This window comes from Hyaena hyaena, unplaced genomic scaffold (genome assembly GCF_003009895.1).
Source record: "Hyaena hyaena isolate Hyena2069 unplaced genomic scaffold, ASM300989v1 scaffold_70, whole genome shotgun sequence".
NCBI classification, from domain to species: domain Eukaryota; kingdom Metazoa; phylum Chordata; class Mammalia; order Carnivora; family Hyaenidae; genus Hyaena; species Hyaena hyaena.
Window position 1 is genome coordinate 2,516,236 of NW_024080701.1, and position 26,082 is coordinate 2,542,317.

Below are 26,082 nucleotides of genomic sequence, written 5' to 3' on the forward strand. Positions count from 1 at the left end.
GGCAGGCACCTGTGGGAAACACCTCAAATCTTCCAGGTGCTTTGGAGCCCAAGGGATACCCTAAGAGTGGACAGAGCGGCAGGGGTGGGGGAAAGTCGTGGCCAAGCATCTCAAGCCTCTTTCGTTGGCCCTCACTTGCCTGACACCATCTCTTCCTTCTCATCCTGGCCTCCCTGCTATCAGCTGCCCTGGCTTCGGCCTCACGGAAGCAGAGGGGAGTGGAAGGAAAATAGGGCCTGTGGGTCAGCAGACTGGGTGTAGGTTCAGCTCATCTTTTGCCAGTAATTGGCTGTGGGACCCTGGACAAGGGCTTCCCAGCTCTGGGCCTGTGTCCTTCTGCATAAATGGAGATGCCTGGACAGGGACTCATGAAGTCCTTTTTAGCTTTAATACTAAGTAACTCTAAAGTAGCAGAGGGAAATACTTTGATACTTTTTCACCCAGGCAGCAGGGATCAAGGTAGATCTCTAGTAGGCACTGGGTCTGTTTTAAGGCAGACACTGTAGATTAGATAGAGTGCCTCTCCTTTTCCTGAATTGTAAATGGCCAACTTCTGGATCTGTGTGGGTAGAAAGCTGGAAAACGCTCAGTGAAAGCCCAGTTCTTCCTTTCAGGGGAACTGGTGGGATCGCTCAGAAAGTAAATATGCTGGGAATGCAGGACAGGGATGCCATGCTGGCCTTCATAACACACATGTGGCCAGCACAGCCCTATGGGCCAGGTGGGGGCACGGCTGCACGGCCAGGGGTGGGCAGTCCTAAGCAAGAGGTGCATTTACTGACAGCTGGTTTTGAAGGTGCTCAGGACAAGCTTCCTACACATTCTTTCCTACCTCTTCAAGTCAGCCCAGGAAAATGTAGGAAAAGATACTATGATCATTTTGCAGCTGGAAAAGTTGAAGCACAAAGTAGTTAGGATATCTTGAGGTCATATCCTTAATGCATGGCTGGCTGGAGACCGCAGACTAATATTTCTGATGTCAGCTGAGTACAACTGAACCCATAAAGTTAGAAAGCTCACTGCGTTAAAAATAAAGGGTCAAGGTAATTTAAGAGAGGCCCCTCATTTTTGATTTTCTCCTGCCTATCGTGCATCCTCCAAACCTTTAAGTAAACCCCACTGCCCAAAACTGGGAGAGAGCAGATCTATAAGAATAAAGTACACAGAGATCACGAGGCATTTGTTCTTTGTAAGTTCACAAAGAAAAAAAAAAACCCAACTACATGCTCTAGAATTGAGATGGGAACAGAGTTTTGAGCACATCTGCGGTAGACCGCATTTCTTGTCAGTAATGATTCAGTCTCTTATCACAGTTCCATCCTTTTTATTAGATGGCTTGAAGCATTTGACAGTGCCAAAAAATTGCACATATATGAAACTATTTTACATAAAGTATTCCTGTGAGAAGCTGACTTTTCTCCAAAACCACAAGCTCACACTCAATATCAATTTTTCCGTAACACAAAACCTCTAGATTCTAGTGTGAAGTTAACAGAAGGATTCAAAATTTATACGCTGGCCACTCCCTCTCTGCAAATGACAAACTTTCAACAACTCCCATGTCTCCTGACACAACAGCAGAGGCACATCTTGTTTGTGAGCCACAAAACAAGATGCCTTCAGATGTGGTGATGTTACCACACAATAAACAAAAGAGCAGGCTGAGTGGCCCACAGGGGTAACTGCAGAAAAAGGAAGGAGGAGAAGAAGAGGGAGGAGGGGGAGGGCAGGGGAGGGGGGAGAAGATGGGCGGGGAGAGGAGGAGGGAGCTCTCCAGGAGCATCCTGAGAGGGCGAGGTTGGGTTATGTGTGCAAAACCAGGCAAGCCTCCATGAAAGAAATCAAGAAAGCTTTGGGCGGGGGTGGGGCAGGGATGATGGCGGGGTGGGGCAGGGGTGGGGTGAGGGTGGGGTGGGGAAACAGAGCAGAAGTCAGCTTTCAGACTCCCATGTGGAGGCAGGCCTCATACACCGTTAGAAACACACATGTTTTCTTAAATAATTACATTGTAATCAGAAAAAGTCCTAATGCAGTGCTGTTACAGCAATACCGTCTAACTTTTAAGCTATAAGAAAGGAAGGTAACAGACAAGGTTATTTACTGGGTGTCTTCTAGTCAGCTCTCCATCAGGCCTTTCTTGCCTATGTTTGCTTGCTGAAATGTTCCCAATCACAGATCTGCTGTCCCAAGATGGATTTCCTACTCCTTGCCAGAGTGACAGACATAAATGTACCTGTGCCATGCTTTCTACATTTCACATGAAATATGCAGACATGTGCTGGGTTAAGCCCAGAAGCTGTTATGGTGTGTTTCCTCATTCAGGGCTGATCTGATGCATCTTGTTTTAATAAAAGGAGGGGAGGTGAGCCCAAACTCTGTGCTTGACCCCCATTCCCTGCCACTCCCACACCCAAAGAAGGCTGAGGGGTAGCAGGAAGGAGTCTGGATGAAGGGATAGCCTGGGCTGTGAGGTCTTGCTACCTAGTAAAACAAGGAAGTGAGAGGGTCAGAGATTTTAAAATTGCCTCTGAATGCTAACATTCCAATTTGATGATCAATATTTAAAAAGAACCAGGCAGTACCCTAATGCTGCTTTTGATTCTCAAGCTTTGTAGTGATATCTAGCAGTTACAGTAATAATAAAATGGCACAAACATCTACTGCCCACTCTCTGTGTATCAAGCAATGCTCTAGACACTTTCTGTAGACATTAACTCAATCCTTGCCATAACCTGAGAGGTAGGGGCTGTGCACTGCCATTTACACAGGAGGAGACTGGGGCACAGAGGGGCACACACCATCACTTGACAAGTCACATGGCTGTAAGTGATGGAACTGGTATCTAAACCAGGAGTTTGGACTCGGGCCCAGGTTTTTGACTCCTAGGCTGCTACCAGCATTTCGTGCATTTGAATCACTGCTGTGTGCCTTATCACAGAGGGTGACATTCCAAAACAAGGGAGTGACGCGCCACAGCCCTGGAACTCCCCACCCAAGGCTCCCTTGTGACTTGCTCTCGGCCCACTGCTGGAGGGCCTAGGAGCAGAAACCCTTGCTCACTCATGCTTTGAGCTCTAGGTGTCTGAGCAATTCTACTGGCCTGAGAACTCCCAGGTTGTCAGGTTCAAATAAATGGGTGCTGGCAATGGCGAGAGTACTGCGCAGTTTCAAAGCACCTTCTTCAACCCCAGCTCACTCATTGATTAGAGTAAGTCATAGTAAATAGCACATGATACACAAAAAGACTCTTGACAACCAACCCATGATCATTGTTATAGCAAAAAAATATAATAATTAGGGGCATCTGGGTGGCACAGTCGGTTAAGTGTATGACTTCAGCTCAGGTCATGATCTCATGGCCCGTGAGTTCTAGCCCCAAATCAGGCTCTATGCTGACAGCTCAGAGCCTGGAGCCTCCTTCAGATTCTGTGTCTCCTTCTCTCTCTGCCCCTCATGCTCATGCTCATTCGTGCGTGTTCTCTCTCTCTCAAAAATAAATATTAAAAAAATAATAAAATATAAAAATTATTGTTACATGGTCCTACCACAAACAGCTGATCTAACCTTCCACTGCCCAGGAAGAATTTCACACCAGACTACAAAAGCCCACAGTTATCCCTTAGATTGAATCTTAGAGAATTACCCCTTTTACAGAATTACTTACATCATTTACAAGTAAAAGTATTGGCAATTTCATGTGGTCCAAATTAAGGATGTACTTTTCTAAACCAAGCCTCTCTTTCCTGACTGCCACAGCAGGGAATGACAGGTGCCATGCACCAGCACTGGAAAAGTCTGCCTGAGTTCGGGGAGTGACACCGGTTTTCTGGAATGTCAGGACCAGGACTGTCCAGGCAGCTGCCAGTGAAGAACTGTGGCTAATGACCTGGTAGCTACCACAGATCTTGAGGTTAAAGATTAATGCGAAGAGCTTCATGGTTTTGTTTTTTTTTTTAATGGATAAGCATGCCACAAGACAAACTAGTAAAGAAACAAAACCAGTTAATCACTCAGATTTAAAAACAACAATACATTTGCTGGTCATTCTTGGCAAAAGTCTATTTTCCTTAATCTCTGTGGCTAAATTAGCTGATAGTGCCCGCTTGTGTCTGGACTGATGATGTATACTTGAATTACATCTGTTAAAAAAAATTCCCAATGGTACTAACATTCATATATTAAAAAAAAAAAGCCCTCTAATACTAAAGTCTCATTTAATTACAGAGAGGTAATAAATACAGTATAAGTCCAAAATAGCACATGTGCATTGTATTATTGCTAAATCATCTTGCAAATGTGAGGTAGTAGGGTTTTTATTTTTATTATCACCATCATCAAGCCTGGCTAAACTGATGGTGCATGAAAGTACCATTCAGATTCCTTTAGCTCAAAATCTCTAGGGTCACTGATAAAAGTTACTTTTCAAAAGGAAACAGGGGCGCCTGGGTGGCTTAGTCGGTTAAGCGTCCGACTTTCGCTTAGGTCATGATCTCACATTCGTGGGTTCGAGCCCCGCATCGGGCTCTGTGCTGACTGCCAGCTCGGAGCCTGGAGCCTGTTTCAGTCTGTGACTCCCTCTCTCTCTGACCCTCCCCTGCTCATGCTGTCTCTCTCTCTCTCTCCTAGAAANGAGCCTGGAGCCTGTTTCAGTCTGTGACTCCCTCTCTCTCTGACCCTCCCCTGCTCATGCTGTCTCTCTCTCTCTCTCCTAAAAAAAAAAAATTTAAAAAAAAAAATTAAAAAAAAAATTAAAAAAAAAAAAAAAGGAAACAGAGGCAATGAGGAAGTAAATGAGATTAAGAATTTCTTGTGTATGACAACTTTTTAAAAATTTTATTTATTTTGAGAGAGAGAGAGCGAGCGAGCGGGCGCATGAGCAGGGGAAGGGCATAGAGAGAGAGAGAGAGAGAGAGAGAGAGAGAGAGAATGCCAAGCAGGCTCTGCGCTGTCAGCACAGAGCCTGATGTGGGGCTTGATCTGGGATCATGACTTGAACCTTAACCTACTGAGCCACCCAGGCGGCCCATGTGGATGACTACAATTTAAAACTAAAACTATGCACGTATAAGTGGATTAGGAGAAACTTAACGGAGGACCATGGGGGAGGAGAAGGGGAAAAATATAGTTGGGGAGAGGGAGGGAGGCAAACCATGAGACTCTTGAATGCTCAGAACAAACTGAGGACTGATGGGGGTGGGGGAGAGGAGAAGAGGGGGTGATGGGCATGGAGGAGGGCACTTGTGGGGATGAGCACTGGGTGTTATATGGAAACCAACCTGACAATAAACTATTTAAGAAAAAAAACCCTAAAACTAAATTAGACCCTAAACTAAAAACAAGGTCTGCAGCTATCTGGATTAAAAACAAACAAACACACACCACCATGTTTAGAAAAGTGGATTAAGGGAAAAACATAACATCCGATTCAAAAGCAGACTGCTGGGGGGGAAATGTCAGGTGCCAAACGTGACACTTGTAGAACTGACCAAAATACTCTGGTGCCTCCCGGCACTCGTGCCCTCGGTGGGGCGGGTTGTCCATCTGCTCCTGTGTGAGCTGGAGCTGCCTGCTGATAACAGACTGTGGAGCCACCCCATGGAGCAGCTCCATGACGGGCCTGGCTGTGGAATGCCTCCCAAAAGTAAGGTAATATGGTGGGGTTTCGGAATGTTGCATTAAAGTTGTTTCCATAGAACTCTTTTTGTTCTAGACTCAACTCCTTTATTTGCTCGAGTGTGGAATTTCTATAATTTGAAGCTGCCTTTTTGGGAATTTGTCTTCCTTTCTCAGAAGACACGTAGGCCCTCTATTACTTTCTTAGAAACCAGCCTTACGTGTTGAAACGCTGGCTGCACTGGTTTGCTTAATGCTTCGAGGTGGTGTCACCTTGTGAAGTACTAACTAACTTCTTTTAAAGACGCCTTGGGGGCAGATCTTCAAGCCAGTGCCCTGTAGTGAGAGGGCCAGGCTAATGAGACCTATCCCTCGGGTGACTGGTGGTTGCTCGGTGAGCCAGGGGGCATTCTCCCCTGCGGACAACCAATTCCCATTCCTACTAAACACTGTATTTTGACCTCATTCCCAGAAAGCATGCTATGTAGAAAGAAGTTTGACTGCCTTTAGAGCTAGCCTTGCTGGTGTTCCCATAGGGACACTACAAATACATACATTTGAGCGCCCTATGCTAATTGATTTTTAAAAAAATGTTTATTTATTCTGAAAGAGAGAGAAAGAGAGAGAGAGAGAGAGAAAGAGAAAGAATCCCCAAGCAGGCTCCATGCTAGCAGCACAGACCCTGACGCAGGGCTTGATCTCATGAACTTTGAGACCATGACCTGAGCCAAAATCAAGAGTCAGACCCTAACTGACTGAGCCAGCCAGCATACCCCAAATTGCCTTAAATACTTCTTTTCCATACTCAGATATCGGCTGTATGTTTAGGACTTGAAAAAAGATAAATTTCTTGGGAAGGTAAATCATCTGCCGAAAGAAAACAAGCCAACAGCCATCCTTCCAAGGTTTTCCTTTGTGACTATGGACTTCACAAAACAGTAATTTGAAAAAAGTGGCAGCTTATTTCTTTTTTAAACCTTTGTCGGGCAAAAAGAGAGTAAGACTTTCATTCAGTGGGAATGAAACCATAGGATTCCAGGCAGTCTTCCATGGAGAAAGACCTTGTGTCCTGTACTTTCCAGACCTTGGAAACTTCCGGGGCCAGTCTTGACACAGGAGGACTGGCTGTAGCCTGCGCTCTGACCAGGATGCCCCCGGAGGCCTTGATGGGGAGCTTCTTGTCCCATGTCCCCTCAATTATCTCAGGAGACCTTCTGGTGTTCTCCCACCTGGGTTCTAATCCCTACTTCTCCCCCAGGAGAGCCTCTGGTGCCAACCAAGGTTGCTCTGGAGATGAGGAGGAAACCACCCCAGAGAGTATCCTGCAGGTGGAAAAAACCATCAGGACACTATTCTGCAAACCACTGTCAGCAATAACATGGAATTTCTCTGTGAGTTCATCTACATCATCTGTGCATTTCCATTTATCCCATTGCCATGTTCCCTGGCTGCCATTTGGATGCCTCCTTTAATTTGTGATAAGAGTGTCAGAACGATGCTCAGCATCCCTCCTCATCAGGGAAATACAAATCAAAACCACACTGAGATAACACCTCACACCGGTGACAGTGGCTAAAATGAACAAATCAGAGAACTCTAGATGCTGGCGAGGATGTGGAGAAATGGGCACCCTCCTACACTGTTGGTGGGAATGTAAACTGGTACAGCCCCTCTGGAAAACAGTGTGGAGGTTCCTCAGGAAACTAACAATAGAACTCCCCTAGGACCCAGCAATAGCACTGCTAGGAATTTACCCAAGGGATACAGAAGTGCTGATGCATAGGAGCACATGTACCCCAATGTTCATAGCAGCACTCTCCACAATTGCTAAAACATGGAAAGAGCCTAAGTGTCCATCAACAGATGAATGGATCAAGTAGATGTGGTTTATCTATACCATGGAATACTACATGGCAATGAGAAACAATGAAATCTGGCCATGGGTAGCAACATGGATGGACCTTGAGGGTGTTATGCTGAGCAAAATAAGTCAGGCAGAGAAGGACAAATATCATATGTTTGCACGTACAGGAGGATTAGGAGGAACTTGACGGAGGAACAAGGGGGAGAAGAAGGGCAGAAATGGTGGGGGAAAGGGAGAGAGGCAAACCATGAGAGACTCTTGAATGCTGACAAAAACTGAGGACTGATGGATGTGGGGGGGATGGGGGGATGGGCATGGAGGAGGACACTTGTGGGGATGAGCACCGAGTGTTATGTGGAAACTAATTTGACAATAAAATATTTTAAAAAATATATATATACCATAAAGAAAAAAAAAAAAAAAAAGGAGTGTCAGAAAGCCCATAGAGCCCAGTTTTTCCCAGAGGCATCTGTGGAGGTTGCCTGGGCTGCCCTGGCAGAGCCACCGCACAGCGCCTAGGCACACATTCATCCCTTAGTCCTTGTGAGTGGTGCCTCCCAGAGCTGGGTGATGAAGGCCTTTGGGAGGACAGCAGTTGGCTGGAAGGCTTCATTCCTATTCTTTAAACCATGTGAAAAGAAGTACAGTTCAGGACTCATATCTGTCAGTTCTTCCTAAAGGGGTTGGGATGATCCCTCCCTGGCTTGGCACTCCCACAACCCATTCCCCCAGAGTAACCAGTCTAAGGCAGGAGATTCATAAATGAGGGGAATGGAAGGCCGGGGGGTATGGCAGGAGAGAAGACAGAAACGGTTTTAAAAAAAACCCAAGAGTGGCAAAGCGGAGGAAGGAGAAGGAGGGAAGAGCAGGTCATGTCGGAGAGTGCACAGCTGCATCCAGGGGACCTGCTGCCAGTGCCCTGCCTCTGCACCCGTCTCACTGGGAGATCTGGAGAAGGGGACAGGTACAAATAAAGCTCATTTCCAGGTAAGACAGAATGTCAGGTGTCTCATAACTTCACATCTGTAATGTCATGACCAAGTAACAAAATGAACTTTTTCCCCTGCCTTAATGAGTAAGGAGGCAGTTCAAAGCGAGGCAGCGAGAAGCATAAGGGGCAGCCAGGCAAGTAAGGTGCCCTGTTCTGGAATGATCAACAGGCTGAATGGGAGGTCAGGCAAACCCCAGGGATCATCTGGGTTAGGTTCTCTGTGTAGGACACCAGGCACACCATGCCTGAGGGGTGGCCATGCAGCCACCGCTTAACACTGTCAGCGATGGGGAGCTCACCTCCTCTCAAGGCAACTGGATCCATTTCTGTGCAGATGAAACTATTAGAAATTTATTCCTTATACTGTGCAGCCTTATAATGTCCAATCCTGGGCTGTAACTCTGTCCTCTGAAGCCACCCAGAATGGGTAATAAACGATCATTTTCTATGACAATCTTTCAAGTATTTGAATACAATAAACATATTCTCTATAGTTTCTCTGTTCTAGAATAGACATGTTCCATTCTATTTTTGAACCCTTGTGTGTAATTGGCAAGAATTCAAAGAAAAGGTTTAAACAAAGGTTGATGAAAGATGGCAGTTTTCTGGTCCTTACCGATTCAGGAAAGCATTTCCAAAGCGACTGAGCTTTCGAAATGGCTTTTTGGGGTCCACGACTAAAGCGTTGCCTGGGGTGCTGCCTTCGGTCTCCCCATACATCACAGCGATAAAGGAATCGGTGGTGGGCTCTGGACCAATCCTCATGCCTGGGAAATCTTGCTCCAGTAAGTATCTGGGAGAGGGAAAAAGAAAAGAAACTTGGCATGTTGTCACAAAGCAAGAGGCCAGAAAGCTTCCTGCGGCTACCAGTTTTTAACATAATGATTTAAAGTCCTAGGAACATAGACCCCAAGAAAAGGAGAATGACTAGCATTTTACTCTTGCTAATGACAAACTGCCAAAACTCAAAGTCTACAACCCAAGACTCCCCCCACGCCTATGAGAGGCCTTGTAACAGGTGACACATCTTGCAGATTTCCAGGATCTTCTGAAGATGTATCTTAGCACAGTTCCTGTTCCAGGTTCCATGGGCACCACAGACACCACCCCAGGGAAGTGTACGCAGCCAGCGCCCTGTGCATCCTGCTAGAGCTTGCTCAGGCCCACCTCATTTTGGGAGGTATCCTCGCCCCTCCATTGTGTTGAGCACACCTCTGTGGACGCCGAGCACCCTGTGCCTGCAATGTTCACCAGGGGCACTGCTCTTCTCTGTTTGTGGGCCCTGGGGGGCTAGCCCATGTCTTCTATGGCTAGATGCCTATCCCTAGCACCCAGCACTGCGCCTGCCCACAGAGGGCACTCAATGTAGTAAATGAAGTAATGAGCCATCTCCCTCCTTGTCACTGGTGATCAGGGCCACCAGCACATAGCACATCCTCCCTTGTGCATTTTACAGCTCCCTTGGGTTCCTGGAGGTCATGGCCATGCAAGATGCTCTCCAAAGAATTCCAGAGCAACAGAGGCTGCTATGGGGGATGGGGTTGAAGGAGGCAGGGGGCAGGGGTTCAGACTAAATACTGCCAGGGCCATTACTAGCCCTATGTATGAATTGGAAAAAGGTGCTCCTTCCTCCAGGTAGACACAGCCCTGCACCAGGATTTATAGCCTGGCAAGGCAGCTAGATACCCTCCAACACACCCCTCTGCCCAAGAGCCCTCATGTGGTTTAACCTGCACAGCTGTGCACAGTGGGCCTAGCAAACATCATCTAACTGGTGCTCCAGTTGCCAATTCAGGGGGCTGAGGAGACCAACTCCTGTGATACGGGCCAAAGACTGGCTCCATGATTTGGCTGGGGTGTGGCAAGGCAGCCAGAGGTAGAGTGGTGGGGAAAGTCAGCTTTCCACAGCTTTCTCTGTGGGAGATGGTTGAGCCCCAACACAGCAATCCTCCACCACTGGCACTTCATTCAGCTGAAGCCACTCAAAGGCCCTCCCTCCCTCCCCACCAAGATTTCCTTTCCATGAGAAAGGGACACACTGATAAGTCATTATGCACACATGGAGAGGCAGGGAGGTGGGCAAACACTACTCCTTCCTTCCTTTGCAACCAAGGGGAACGTGAAGAAAGAGGTATTTTGGAATACCTTTCCCTCATTACCAAGCAACAGGTGGAAATGCAACAACTTCAGCGAACACTCCACAGTGACTGTCAAAAGGTTCTAGGGGTGGAGTGGTGGAGAAGAATCCCTGTTTGAGGTGATTAGGGCAGAGCCGTGTCCCAACCCCGCCAGGGAGATGATCTTTCACCCTGCACAACTTTCTCCGGCTCCCCATTCCTGCAGCTATTTGGTCCTAAGCTATTTATTGGTTTCTAAAATGGGGTGCCTGGGTGGCTCAGACAGCTAAGCATCTGACTCTTGGTTTCGGCTCAGGTCATGTTTAATGGTTCCTGGGTTTCAAACTCCTTGTCGGGCTCTGAGCTGACAGTGCAAAGCTTGCTCAGGATTGTCTCTCTCTCTCTGCCCCTCCTCAGCTCATGCTTTCTCTCTCAAAATAAATAAACTAAAAAAATTAAACTTAAATTAAGACTTAAATGTCCTGACTGATCAAATTTTGGCCCAGAACCTGTGTTTTTCTTTCCAGGGATAGAACGAACTGCATTATCAACTGTCCAACACAATTTTGCCATCTTTCTAAGAATAAGAAACTAGACCACCTCTTACCCTTATGTGTTCTATGTCAATAAAATTGAAATTGCTTAGCGATATTAGCAAGCTATATACTAAACATTTAATTGACTTCATGGCCAGTTTTAATGTCATCTGAAGTTTCTATCTTTCTGTAAATTGTGGAGCATTTAAGTATGTCCCCTACATTTTGAGGAAATGTGAAAAAATAATCAGATAATAGCATCCAGCATTTACCAAATACTCGATATTTACGTGGAGTACAGGGGCCCTCCACATGCCAGTTGTTCAGTTGTTCTGAGTGTTGTGACTCCCATAATGCTCTGAGGCGGGCACATTTTACAGTGGGGAAACTGGGGCATCAGAAAGGCTAAGCAACTTGCCTCAAGTCACACAACAAGTGTGCCTCAGTGGAAATGGAATGCAGGCAGGTGAACCCCAGGTCTTGTGCTGTCTCCAGATAATGTTTAAAAAATTTTTAATGTTTATTTATTTTTGAGAGAGAGAGAGAGAGAGAGACTGAGTATGAGCAGGGGAGGGGCAGAGAGACAGGGAGACACAGATCTGAAGCAGGTTCCAGGCTCTGAGCTGTCAGCACAGAGCCTGACCCGGCGCTCAAACTTGTGAACTGTGAGATTATGACCTGAGCCAAAGTTGAAAGCTTAACCGATTGAGCCACTCACACACCCCATCTCCAGAGAATGTTTAAACCTGGGTTTGAGCTGGTGGTTTGCTCAGAGATGAGGAGAACGAGGAGGGTTCTGGGCCCTCATGCAGAGGGTGGCACTCGCCATGGCCATAGGCAGCACCATCCTGTTTCTCCTCAAAAGTGAGAGATAAGAACTCTCCCAGCTGTCTTCCTGCACAGTCCTGGGGCTGCCCTAACAACGAGGGGCCAGATGTCCCCGTTTTCCCCAGAGAAAAGCTGCAGAGAGAAGGAACTACTTTTCAAAACATGTTCAAATTTAATTTTTTAAAAAAATTTAGAACTTTTTCAGGCACCTATACACTAGTAAATAAATATGCTTAGGAGCATAAATGTTCATGTTTACAAATTCTTATGAAATTCCACACAAATCTTAGAAATACTGGTGGAAGTCAGCAATAGCATCTCACGTTCTGTGAAACTCCAGCACTTGTGGGGCATATGCAGAGTGTGTGGATTTCACAGACACACATGAATGTGGAATTTAGATTTTACAGCCACTCTGGGATCTCAGGTCTGAAGTTATTCATCAGCAGAGCTAGAATCCAAGTCCAGAGCACGCCCCTCCCAAATCCACTTTGATTTCCACACCCCATGGCCTGGATGAGGCTTATCCGGATCTGAGATCTGTGGGTCAGAGGAAGGGGGACCACCAAGGAGAGGGTCTGGTGCTTAGAAGAATGGCAGCTGATGTCACCAGGCTCCCTGCAGCACACACAGTTCTAGTTCTCACAAAAGGGTTATGTTCAAGTGTTGGTTTGAAACTTGACAGGCACTTTCCCATAGAATCAATGTTAATACCAATGGCTGGCTTGCAAGATAGGCTACAAAGGTCACACACATTGACAAAATAGACAAAGCTGACAAGAACTGTAGCAATACCTTTTGGGGGAAAACCCAGTGCTGAGTTCCACCTTGGGTGGCTCTCTGCAATCTTGCCCCTTCTCACAAGCTTCCTAGGCGTGGGCAGGGGGAGGGCCCTCCCACTCCAGGACTAGGGAGGGGGGGATGAGGCTCATGGGCTCATATTTTTTCATTGCTTTCCGCTTTTTAAAAAAAAGTTTATTCTGAGACAGAGAGAGACAATGCAAGTGGGGGAGGGGCAGAGAGAGAGAGAGGGAATCCCAAGCGAGTTCTGTGCTGCCAGTGCAGAGCCCAATGTGAGGCTTGAACTCATGAAAACTGTGAGATCATAACCTGAGCTGAAACCAAGAGTCGGAAGCTTAATCAGCTGAGCCACCTAGGCACCACCTCACTTTCAAGTCCATAATGTGATCGAAGCTAGAACTTCCTAAATAGCAACCCTACCAGACAGAACTTTAATACTTATTTTTAAAGTATCCTTAAATATACTTTGGTATATATTTGACAAAGAAATATTTGTCTTCTACAGAAGAGAAGTAGAACTAGGAAGAGGTATTGTACAGCTTGCTTACGTTGTTAGTTCATTTAGTGATACTTTCTCCCACAGATGATAAACAGCCGAAACATAGTGTTTAATTTCATTATCAAAGCAACACCAATTAAAGACATAATGTTTGAACACTGAAAGAGCTCATAATAACACAAGTAAGGGTGTATTAAAATAAACACCTTTATATATAATCAGGTGGTAGAACCTCACTGAAAAGCAATTTGATACTTTGTGTTAAAAGCCTTTAAAATGGGGATAGTTCTACTTTTTGAAATCTATCCTTAGGAAAAATCCTAGATATATGAAAAAGATTTCTGTGTGAGGATGTCTAATGCAGCATTATCCATAACAGCAAAAAAATTTGTGTTCTCTTCCCATGGCTCTCCCATAATAGAAAATTCACTTATTATATTTGTGACTTCATATTCCCTGTTTCCATCAGGTAGGGTGTATGCTGTGGGAAAGCAGGCCTTTTAGGCTCTTTTTTTCAACTAATGCTTCCCACTTGCTTGGAACAGTTTCTGGCACATGGCTGAGGGAATGAATGTCTTGAGTGTCTGATTCCACTGGCCTTTGTGCCACCTTTTCAATATGCGAAGGCATTCCCACCTGAGGATTGCTTGGAAGGCCCTTCTGAAGCTCTCTGCACATCACAGGGCACTTCCTTAGGAAGCATGCTGACAGAGTAGCATCTCTAGTCTGGTCCGCTGCCCACACCCTCATTACCTACTCAGAGCACTTATCAGTAGCTAACATTCTTGGAGAGAGGGGCCCTCGTCCGTCTGGGTCACCACTGTAACCTAGCATCTATGGTGTCCGGCACATAGTAGGTGCAGAGCCAGTGTCCGAGGACCGACTGGCTTTCTCCTCGCCCTCATCCAGGTGGCCATCTGGCTCTGGCCTCCATCCCTCACTTTTCTGCCTCCTCATCACACCTCAAGTAGGTAGGCTCTATCATGAACAACATGAGAAAAAAAGTGATGACGTACATAACCAACAACCTTGAAGAGTCTGAGTGGATCCTCAGATATGATGTACTAAAACGGGTCACCCACAGGCACAAGGCTGATCAGCTGTGTTAAACTGTGACATATCAGAGGGTTTCCCAGAGCTATGAGCTCCAGGGACTTTGTGGTGTTATCTGCAAAAACAAGAATTCAAAGGAACAAGAGGCCACAGGAAGACTACAGAAGAGCATCACCGCGGTTCAGAGCCAACAAGCCCACTGCACAGGCATCCTGTGCCGTTACACAGAGTGTGTGTCCCGGCCTCCACCTTGCTCTCCTTTTCCTGTGTTCTCAGAAAGGGCTGCCACTTCCAGGGGTGATCACTCCAGGAGTTGCAAGCCAAGCCATCAATGTGGAAAAGGACAGATATCTGGGATTCCAAGCAGCTGGGGGAAGGGGTTGGTGGGGAGGAATGGAGACCTGTCATCTCCTTGTCCCTGTTTTCTGGAAGACCATGGCATGGCCTCATCCCAGTGGGTCCTGGGCACACTGGCTCAGCCTAGGTTCAAGGAGCTGATCTCATGCAAGGGTATATGTGGACAGAATCTTTTTCCTCCTATTGCTTAGGCTAGAAAAAAAAATTTTTAATGTCAAAGAAAAAAATGTCATTTGTGACAAGGGGGAAAAAAAATCTTCAGGACAATGAAAAGTCCCTCAAAGTACCCAAACACCATCTTCTCAAAGATGGGCTTCAAAACAGGGCACCTGGCTGCCTCAGTCAGTAGAGTGTGCAACTCTTGATCTTGGGGTTCTGAGTTCAAGCCCAATGTCTGGTACAGAGATTACTTCAAAAAACTAAAATCTTTAAATCTTTTTATTTAAAAGAATGACTAAAAACAAACCAACAGGGAACATTATTCAATGATAAGCTTCCAAAATCCTAGCTGCCAATTTTGTCTCCCCTGGTATTTATCCAAGCATTCTGTCTGGGTTCTGACTTATCCTTGGAATAATGGAAAAGGCATTAATTATTTTAGTAATACAGTAGTTCCCTGCCCCCTTACCGAGGGGGAATATATTCCAAGCCCTTCAGTGCATGCCTGAACTCTGTATGCACAATGTTTTTTCCTGTTATACACACCTATGGTATAAAGTTTAATTTATAAATCAGGAACAAAAATACCAAATAATAAAATAGATCAGTTATGGCATTATACTGTAATGAAATTATGTGAATGTGGTCTCTTTCCCTCAAAATATCTTACTGTACTATTCTCACCCTTCTGGTGATGATATGAGATGATAAAATGCCTTTGTGGTGAGAGGAGGTGAGGTGAATGACATAGGCATTGTGACAGCATTAGTACCACACGTCAAAAGGAGGATCATCTGTTTCTGGACTGCAGTTGACAGCAGGTAAGCAAAGCCATGGAAAGCGAAAGAGTGGATAAGGTGGGGGACTACTGTATACCTAACTTTCGAGGACTTGTTATGTGAAGTCTTTATCTGATGAAACCATTTTATCCTACCTAGTACCTTATGGGCTAGGTTCTATTTTTATCTCCATTTTACAAATGACAAAACTAAGGCTCACATAGGCTAAGCAGCTTTATAGGTCCTAGATTTCTTACTAGTCCTGCGAAAACATTACCTGCTCTAAATCAGAGCTTGAGAGGCTGAGTGAGCCTGAAAGAGGAGCATGTACAGGAATGAGTTCTGTGTATCCTAACAAATATACAAATCTAAGACTTTTTAGTAGATATTCAGTAATTAAGTAAGCATTCTAAAAAGTAATATGCCACATATATTTAGGGTCTTTAATGAGCATTATTTTTAAATTCTCAAACCAAAATCTACAGAAATGGTTTGCATCATGATGAGATTTTCAGAAGTGTTTGTGCATACGTTGGCATCTATGCATAGTTTGAGAGTTCAATTCATTGATAAGGACTGGGACTTTTTTTTTAATGTTTGTTTATTTTTGAGAGAGAGAGAAACTGCAAGCAGGGGAGGGGCAGAGAGAGGGAGACACAGAATCCGAAACAGGCTCCATGCTGTTAACGCAAAGGCTTCAAACCCAGGAACTCTGAGATCATGACCTGAGTCAAAGTTGGACGCTCAACTGACTGAGCCAGCCAGGTGCCCTGGACTGGGACATTTTTAAGAAGAGCACTAAACTAACTGCAACAGTCATTTTATTCTCTTGAGTATTAGTTACTAAGGTTTTAAGCCAAACAGATGTGAAAGAAATATACAAAGCACAGCTTTTGAGTTCAATGGAGAAGCAGTTGTATTTTCTTATTTTAAAATCCCAAGCTATGAGTTTAAATACATTTCAGTTTATATTAAGTATTGGAAAGCTTTACATAATGTGTTGTTTATTGATATTACTCAATCCACTATTTCACTGGGAGAGTAACTAAAAAGAAAGGGTTAGTCCTTCAACTCTGATTTGTGTTGAATCTAGAAATGATGTTTTTAAAGCAGTTTCCTTTGTTTATCTTCATGCTTAATACCAAGAAATAGAAGAGAGAGAAGAATCAAACATCTGTTATCACAGAAGTCTTATAAAATGGTCAAGAATATAATAACGGTTTCCTAGTAAGTAAGCACCACCACCACTATGGACACCACCCAACAACATATTATTATGAAACCGCACTGTACAGTTTGTTTATAAGGCATTTCACACATGTTTTATCTCTTCATCCTCACTGTTGCTGGAGCAAGTGTTGTATCTCTGCTTCGGATGAGGTAAGCAGCTGCATGAGACCACATTAGCACAGGATAATGACTACTTCTAACATTTTGATGTATTTCCATCCAGTCCTTTTTCTGGATTCCAATTTTATTAAAAAATTGGAATCAAAATGTTTAATTTTGCATCTAGATTTTTCACCATTAGTTTTTCCTCATGCCATCAGAAATTATTTGAAAACAATTTTTTTAATGTTTTATTTATTTTTGAGAGAGAGAGACAGCATGAGCAGGGGAGGGTTAGAGAGGAGGGAGACACAAAATCCGAAGACAGGCTCCAGGCGCTGAGCTAGCTGTCAGCCCAGAGCCCTACGTGGGGCTCGAACCCACGAACCGTGAGATCGTGACCTGAGCTGAAGTCGGACGCTCAACCGACTGAGCCACCCAGGTGTCCCGAAAACAATTTTTAATGACTGCATACTATTATTCTAAGATGAATGTGTAACAATTTAATTTCCCATATCCTTACTCTTGGATGTTGCTAGAGCTTCCCATTTCTTGCTAGTATAAATCATGCTGAGATAAATATCACAAACATCTCCAGTCATTTAAAATTTTAACCTTTTTGAGTTACTGGAAAAACTAAGTCAGGCCAAGCCTCACTTCCATTTTAAAACTCCATGTCATCCTTAAGGGTGAAACCTAACTTTTATTTTCATTTTTGTTTTTCCCTTAGTTAAATCATGGACATATTATGGCCAGGGCTGCTTGTTCAGATGACATCATCTTTGAAACTGCTGAGCCTACTAAGGAATCTACATTAGCCTGTGGGATCAGGAAACTGGAATTTGCTGGATAAAGCCTTTTCACAGCTTTATTTTTCCAGCTATGAGTGTTATTTAAACCACGCAGGGCTGAGATGTGTTTAAGGCACACACTGTCTAACATGTGCCAGTACCAGGAGCTGCTCTGGTCTGCCTTCCATGCTATTCTAGAAGGAGGGCAGAAGAAGAAAGAAAGGAAAGCAAGGAGATGACAGGGAGAGGGAGTTCCCTGGAATCAAAGGCATCATGCTTCTCAATTTTTTATAGTCCTGTTAATTTTTCCAGTCATTCATTTGCTCATGCGTGAAGCATTCATTTGATCATGCATGAAGATCTATTAAGTGTCCTCTATGTTAGGTCTTGTAATTTATGAATGTGACACAAGACTTTATTTAGGTTGATCTGGGAGCGCTGGAAAGCTTCATGAGGAGGCTACAGAACACAGCACTTCCCAAAGTTACTTAACTATAGAACCCTTTTGGAACACCTATAAACAATCTCCCAGAATTGCCTTCCATAGAACACAGGCTAAAGGAAAAAGTAAAAAGGCATTTAATGAAGCTCAACATCTGTTCTAGTTTTTTCCAAATGAAATTCTTTTAAGATTAGTAATAGAAAGATAATTTATTAATGTGATTAATTTATAAAATATTAAACCAAGAGCTAACATATCTTAGGGTAAAATAACAAAAGCATTATCATCAAAGTTAGAAGTTTCATATCAGTTTTGCTTCCTAGTACAATAAAAGATCAAACAGAAGAGGAAAAGAAGTAATCATGAATGTAGTTGATACAGCTGTCTATCTAGAAAACCCAAGAGAATCTACTGAAAATCTGTCAGAATAACTTGAATCAAATGAACATGTACATAACAAAAATGCATAAAAATCAGTACCTTTCTTGCATTCTTGCAATACCATCTAGAAAATATAAAGGAAAAAATCTGATTCATAAGAGTAAAGGAATATAAAATGCCTAAGAACGGCATTAATAAGAGTATACAGAACCTAAATGAGTAAATCAAACACCTTTCTGAGATATATAAAAGGTCTGAGTAAAAGCCATGCTGAGTTCCTGCTTGGGAAGAGCAAACACCAAGATATAATGCAGTTCCAATACAAATGGATCCCAGCGGGATTTTCTGGGAAGAATCTAATAAAGTAATTTTAAAGTTCTTCTGAAAGAATAACAGGAAATGATGATTGACAGTATTTGAAAAACAAAGAGAAATGAGATCAGAAGGGTCTGTGTTACCATTTAATTAAAAAACATTTTAAAATGACAATCCTTAAGACAATATGATCTGGGCATAAGAATCTATCAACAGAACAACACAAAAGGAAAAGAAGGTTCCAAAAGATCCCAATATAACTGATTTTATTTCCAAATGGATTAAAGAGTTAACTATTTGAAAGTTTTTTTTTTTAATTTAAGGACTCTGGAATATTTAAGGATTTTCTTTTTATTATTTATTTATTTATTTCTAGGAGAGAGAGAGAGAGAGACAGCATGAGCAGGGGAGGGTCAGAGAGAGAGAGGGAGTCACAGACTGAAACAGGCTCCAGGCTCTGAGCTGGCAGTCAGCACAGAGCCCGATACGGGGCTCGAACCCACGAACCGCGAGATCATGACCTAAGTGAAAGTCGGAAGCTTAACCGACTAAGCCACCCACGCGCCCCTAAGGATTTTCTAGAGACATAAAAGACATCAAAGAGGAAAGAAATGTTTGCGTTGACCACAAATATTAAATACATCTCCCTGTCAAAAATTATAAAAATTAAAAAGGCAAACCTCAAACTGGAAAAATATAATAATTGTGACAAAAAACTGAGAACCATCATTGAGCAAAACATTTAAACATCTACAAGATAAAATCTAGCACTCCAAATGAAAATTGGACAAAGTTCACAGAAAACTCACAAAGAAATAGAGATGATAATTACACATTTTTAAGTTCAACTTCACAGTAAAAAAAAAAGCATATTAAAATAAATTTTTTCCCATCACATTTGTTTTTAATAATAATACATAGTTTTAGTGACAGTTTGGTGAAATAATAATTCTCATATTAGACTCTGGCGGGAATCTAATTTGGAATAACTTCTGAAAAAGGAATATATGCACATAGATATATTCAGAATAAAATATATAATGTTTTATTTCATACACAGTAAAATCTCGATTGCAAGTAACTTGTTCTACGAGTGTTCTGCAAGACAAGCAAACATTTCTAATAAATTTTAACTTGATAAATGAGCGATGTCTTTCAACATGAGTAGTACATGACGCTGAACATCATATGATCACAACTGAGCCAACAGTTCTTGAAATTCGCTTTGATATACAAGTGCTCTGGATTACAAGCATGTTTCTGGAATGAATTACACTCTCAAACCAAGGTTTTAGTGTAAAATATGTATTATTTATGTGTGTGTGAGTATGTATATGTATAAAATCAGGAATATATATAAACCTGAAAAATATTTATACCTTTTGACATAGTAATTCATACTCAGCAGAACAGGCTTTTTTCTAAGGAAAAAAAATAATCTAGATATACAAAGATTTATAAGCCGGGAATGTTCACTGCAATATTATAGATAACAGCGTGAAATTAGAAACAATGTTCCAAGCTGTGTGATAGACTAGGGTGAGGCCATGAAAGCTATTTCTGAAGAGTAATTGATGATACAAGAAAAAGTTTATCATATCCTATTAAGTGAAAAAGGCTGTTTATTAATTGCATTTTTTGCATAATTCCCAGTTTTGTAAGCGTGACTTCCATGTCTTCACCGAGGTCATTTGTTAAAAATGTGAACAGATGGGGTGCATGGGTGGCTCAGTTGGTTAAGCATCCGACTTTGGCTCAGGTCATGATCTCACAGTTCATGGGTTCGAGCCCTGTGTCGGGCTCTGTGCTGACTGCCAGCTCAGAGCCTGGAGCTTGTTTCAGATTCTGTGTCTCCCTCTCTCTCTGACCCTCCCCTGCTCACGCTGTCTCTCTCTCTCTCCCTCAGAAATAAATAAAACATTAAAAAAATGTGAACAGATGGAGCTTGGACCACATGCCATGGAAGGGACACCAAAGTGAGCCTCTCTTCTGGGTTGAGGCCGACCTGCTTCTCAAGCTTAAATGGTTCAACTATCAAGATTCCATTAGCTGAACTTTGTCTTTCAGTGGTATCCAAAAATTTCCTGCAGGAAGCCACCTAAGAATTACTCTGAGAGGCGGTTTATAAAAACCAAGAGCAAACCAAACAAAAATAGATTTTTGACCCTCTCCCACAGAGATTCCAATTCAGGGGGTCTGGATTCAGGCCCTACAATCTGTCTTTGGTCTCCCAGTGATTCTGACCTGCAGCCAGATCCAGGAACCGTGGCTTTCTAGTTCATAATTTTCCAAAGTTTTGAAAAATACACTGAATGTCTTCGAGAAGTAAGCTTCTATGTGAGTTAGAGAATTTTATAATTAAAAACAAAATAAAACAAAACACATTTCCCCTTATATTTCTCCTAATCCTGTGGCATGGCTGCCATTTGTCAGGTAGATAATGTAACAAGTGGATAAGAGGCCAACCTGCAGTGTCTCCCAGACATGATTACTGCCACCCACACCACACTCACCCTGTCCTGGCGCCCCCACTCCCCTGCTCCGAGTCCTGCCTCTTAGGTTTCTGAAATATCTACCAGCTGCTTCTCTTCCATCAACTTTTAACAGGCTTTCACTGGAATGCCTGGGACCAGGGCATGGTTCCTCCCCTCCAGGACCCAGTTGCTGAGAGTTTTCTATATCTGACACTCCGCCTCCCACTCATTCCTCAACCCACCGCCACCTGGCTTCCATCACCACCACTTACTGGCATGGCTCTTGCCAAGGTCACCCTGGCTCCTGATGGCTAATCCACTGGATCCATTCCAACCCTTTTCCCAGAAGCATCCAACCCTGCTAACCATGCCCCCACTTTCCCTGGCTTTTGTGGGGGGCTGCCTGATGTCTCATCTGTGTAGCAAATACTTTTCCTTTTTTGTAGCAGCACCCTGAGGAGCCACCTTTCCCCCCCTCTTAGTCCACATGGTTTGGGGGCTGACCACCCCACTGCAGGCATGGGTATTTCATTCCCCTGGTTTGAGGAATTGGGATGGGTATATGGCCAAGGGCTAACCAACGAGACTCAAACCTAAGACTTTTGCATAAATTGTTGGGGAAAATATTCTTTTTTTCCCCTTGGGGTCATTAAGCGGGAAGAACGGGGAAGAAACTCATCCTGGGCTGATGAGTTTCATGAGAAAACGTACCTTTTTACTTAAGCTTTTATCAGTTGAGATTCTGTTACTCACAAGCAAAAGAGCCGTACAATGGCTCTAAATTCCCATTGTCCCCCAGCATTATTCCACCTCTCTGGTGCCTTTTCCCCGTGTCTCCACAGCTCCTCTTCCTTTCACTCCAGCTCCATATGTCCAACCTCTTGTGGACTCTACACCCGCATGTCCACTTCAACATGGATTTAAATCTAAACTCAAATTATGCCCCCACTCTTCTTCTCCCTGTGTCCCCATCTCGGTGGGTAGCTCCACTGCCCACCCAGGTATCCAAGAAACCTGGGCCTCATCATTGACACTTTTTGCCCTCATTTCCTGGTCTTGTTTGAGCAGCTAATTCTGGCTCATTCCTCAGGGCTTTTAGGCTGAGGAACCAACTTTCAAGCATGAAAGAAGGGTCCCTCCTATGCCCCCATCCCAGCCTGAGCTTCTAGTGTCATAGCTCTTGTCACCCAGAGCCCTAATAGCTTGTGGATTCTTATCTATATTCCCCATGTAAGTTCTGGGATAGCCATGCCCTTCCTAGAAACCAATATTACTTGAATAAGTGGACACTAGGGTATATACGTATGATCGTATATATTACAGATAATCCATTCTTCTGTAAAAATTAAATATTTCAGCATTTGAGAAAGATCCACAAAGGGTATGGTGTTTGGCAGGAAAGACCATCACTTCCAGAGGCTCCAGTGCCTGGCTAACAGTAAACTCGGCTCAGTGTTTCCTTAACATGATTTTCTTTAAAAGGTAAACCAGGCTGCCTCCTAGGGAGTGCCTTCACTTCTCTTTGCTTTAATAACTGAGTCTAGAGCTTATCAAAGGATAAAGTAGAGCTTTGTTCTTTAATAGGATCTATGCCACGCCTCCCCCCATTTTCTGAAAATGGGGCCATTTGCCTGCTTCAAATGTTCTGATACTCCTCATATTCTTCATAACTTAAAAAAATTTTTTTAATGCTTATTTTTTGGGAGAGAGACACACACACACACAGACAAGGGTGAATGGGGGAGGGACCGAGAGAGATGGAGACACAGAATCTGAAGGAGGCCCCAGGCTCTGAGCTGTTAGCCCAGAGCCTGACAGGGCTCAAACTCCCATACCACAAGATCATGACCTGAGCGGAAGTTGGACACCTAACCGACTGAGCCACCCAGGTGCCCCTCATATTCTTCACAGCTTCTTAAAAATTACCAAATGCAGTTCTTTGAGCACAACTACGTGTTCTTCCTGGACGGCCCTGCCATCTGTTCCCCCACCGGGGCACTTACTGGGCTCTGCCTGTGCAGCCCCTGCAGGGGTCCTCATCTTCTGGGCTTGAATCCCTTCTCAAACAATCCCTGGCTCATTTGCTTTTGAGAGAAAAGAAGAAAAGAGACTAATAGCTGAGTAGTTCTGCTTTCTGTGAAAGTTATAGCAAGAGTCCCAAGAAGTGGGTCTATCACTTCCTGGTTCTTTTTCTTGTTCTAATCCTACCAAAAAAGGCCTTTTACTGCCTGAGGTATTTTTGCCTTCCAGCCACCAGCTTCTTACTGCTTCAAACTGTCCATAAACTTTGTTTCCACACTTGCATATGGAGCTCGTGCCCTCTTTCTCTCTAGGAACGCTATATTTAAGTGATATTTAAAGTTTTAAAACACAATTACTTTATCCTTTATCAAGCATTTTAGAGGAAAATACTATACGTTGATTTTACTAACTTGAGTGTTACGAAGAATGAACATGTTTATACAATGACAAGAATATACAGGGGAAAAAACATATTGTGGGGATTGTGTGATAGCTATTTGTACTCTCAATTCCCTCATGTCTACTCCTCAGCTCCTTTCCTGCTTGTGTTCGTTTTTTTTTAATCTTGGCGAGGGGAGTGGGGGAGGAGTCGAGAGGGAGAGAGAATCCCAAGCAGGCTCCATGCTGTGAGCACAGAGCCTAATTTGGAGCTTGAACCCACAAACCATGAGATTATGACCTGAGCAAAAACCAAGGGTCGACGCTTAACCGACAGAGCTACCCAGGTGCCCCAGTTCATGTGTTCTTTTAGCTTATTCCCACTTTTTTTTGGCTTTCTCTCTGGAAATATTTTTATTTTAAATTATTGTGTACAGATGCAGAAATTACTTGACTGGCACTAACTGCAGAATTATGGAAATTAAAGAAATCACAGGATGCTAAACTGTTAGAAGACTGAATTGTTTTCTACTTTTACTTTTTTTAAAGGATCTTTTAAAAAAATTTTTTTTATGTTTTATTTATTTTTGAGAGAGAGATAGAGACAGCATGAGCCGGGGAGGGTCAGAGAGAGAGGGAGACACAGATTCCGAAGACAGGCTCCAGGCTCTGAGCTAGCTGTCAGCACAGAGCCCAATGTGGGGCTCAAATCCACGAACCATGAGATCATGACCTGGGCTGAAGTCGGACGCTTTACTGACTGAGCCACCCAAGCACCCCTGTTTTCTACTTTTAATTGAGATGTAATTTATGTACTACCATAAAACTTACCCTTTTAAAGGGTACAATCCTGTGGCTTTTAGTATCTTCACAAAGTTGTGCAACTAACACCACTATCTAATTTCAGAACATCTTCATCACCCCAAGAAGAAACACTGTTCCCATTAGCCATCCCTCTCTATGCCTTTTGCAATGTGGATAGCCAGCTGTCCACCATCATTTGCTGAAGAGAATGTTCTTTCTCCCATTGAGTTGTCTTGGAACCCTTGGAAAAACAAATTTACCAGACATACGGGTTTATTTCCGGACTTTTGATTTTATTGTCATTCCATGTCTATCCATATGCTACTATCATACTGTCTTGTTTACTGTACCTCTGTAGCAAGCTTTGAAGTGGGGACGTATGAGAACTCCAATTTTGTTCTCTTTCAAGACTGTCTTGTCTAAAGATGTGGTTTATCTATATGATGGAATACTACATGGCAATGAGAAAGAATGAAATCTGGCCATGTGTAGCATGGTGGATGGGACTCAAGGGTGTTATGCTAAGTGAAATAAGTCAGACAGAGAAGGACAGATACCATATATTTTCACTCATATATGAAACAGGAAAAACTTAACAGACGACAGAAAAAATAGATAAGGAGAGGGAGGGAGGCAAACCATAAGAGATTCTTAAATACTGAAAACCAACTGAGGGTTGAGGGGGTTGGGCGAGAGGGGAAAAGAGGTGATGGGCATAGGGGAGGGCACTTGTTGGAATGAGCACTGGGTGTTACATGAAAACCAACTTGACAATAAATAATTTAAAAAAAAAATCACACTGCAGGTGCAGAGAAACCAAAAAAAAAAAAATAGTCTTGTTTATTCTGGATCTCTCATGTTTCCAAATGAATCTTAGGATCAGCTTGTCAATTTCTGTAAAGAAGGCAGTTGGATTTTGGTAGGGAATGCGCTGAGTCACAGATCACTATAAGCAGTACTGCCCTTCTAAAAATATTAAGTCTTCCAATCCATGCACATGGATGTCTTTCCTGTGTTTTGATGTTGTCGTTATTTTAGGTTTTCTTTAATTTATTCAACAAAATTTTGTAGTTTCCAGTGCACAAGTTTTACATTACTTTTGTTAAATTTATTTCTAAATATTTTACTCTTTTAGATGTTATTATAAATGGAATTATTTTCTTAACTTCAGACTGTTCATTGCTAGTTCATAGAAATATAACTGAAGTTATATATTGATCTTATACCCTAACACTTTGTGGAATTCCCTATTTTAAAGGTTTTTTTTTTTTTTAGCATTTCCTAAATCCTTAGGATTTTCTATACATATGATCATATCCTCTGTGAATAGAGATGGTTTACTTCTTTCCAATCTACATTCCTTCTATTCCTTTTTCTTGTCTAATTACTTTGGGCTCTACCCTTTCAAGGCCCATTCAGTGTCTTGAGTGACTTCTCTTTTTTCCTCATTAGAATAAATTGTTCTGGGAAAAGGTGATAGGGTGTAGGATCAAGAAAGAAAATGGAGCTTTTTAAAATCAAAATATACAACCATGTGACTTGATTTCCA

General features: G+C 43.2%; 1 protein-coding gene and 1 long non-coding RNA gene across 2 annotated transcripts in view; one reads left to right on the plus strand and one right to left on the minus strand.

Moving 5' to 3' along the window:
• EHD4 (EH domain containing 4) overlaps positions 1–26,082 on the minus strand; it is an 81,853-nt gene that overhangs the window by 52,128 nt on the left and 3,643 nt on the right. The window contains exon 2 of the mRNA XM_039232879.1: positions 9,085–9,261. Coding sequence (XP_039088810.1) covers positions 9,085–9,261 — 177 coding nt within the window. The remainder of the gene's footprint in view (positions 1–9,084; positions 9,262–26,082) is intronic.
• LOC120232271 lies at positions 16,747–17,797 on the plus strand. Its single transcript, XR_005528528.1, has 2 exons — positions 16,747–16,977; positions 17,657–17,797. It is a non-coding gene; the product is annotated as an uncharacterized LOC120232271 (long non-coding RNA).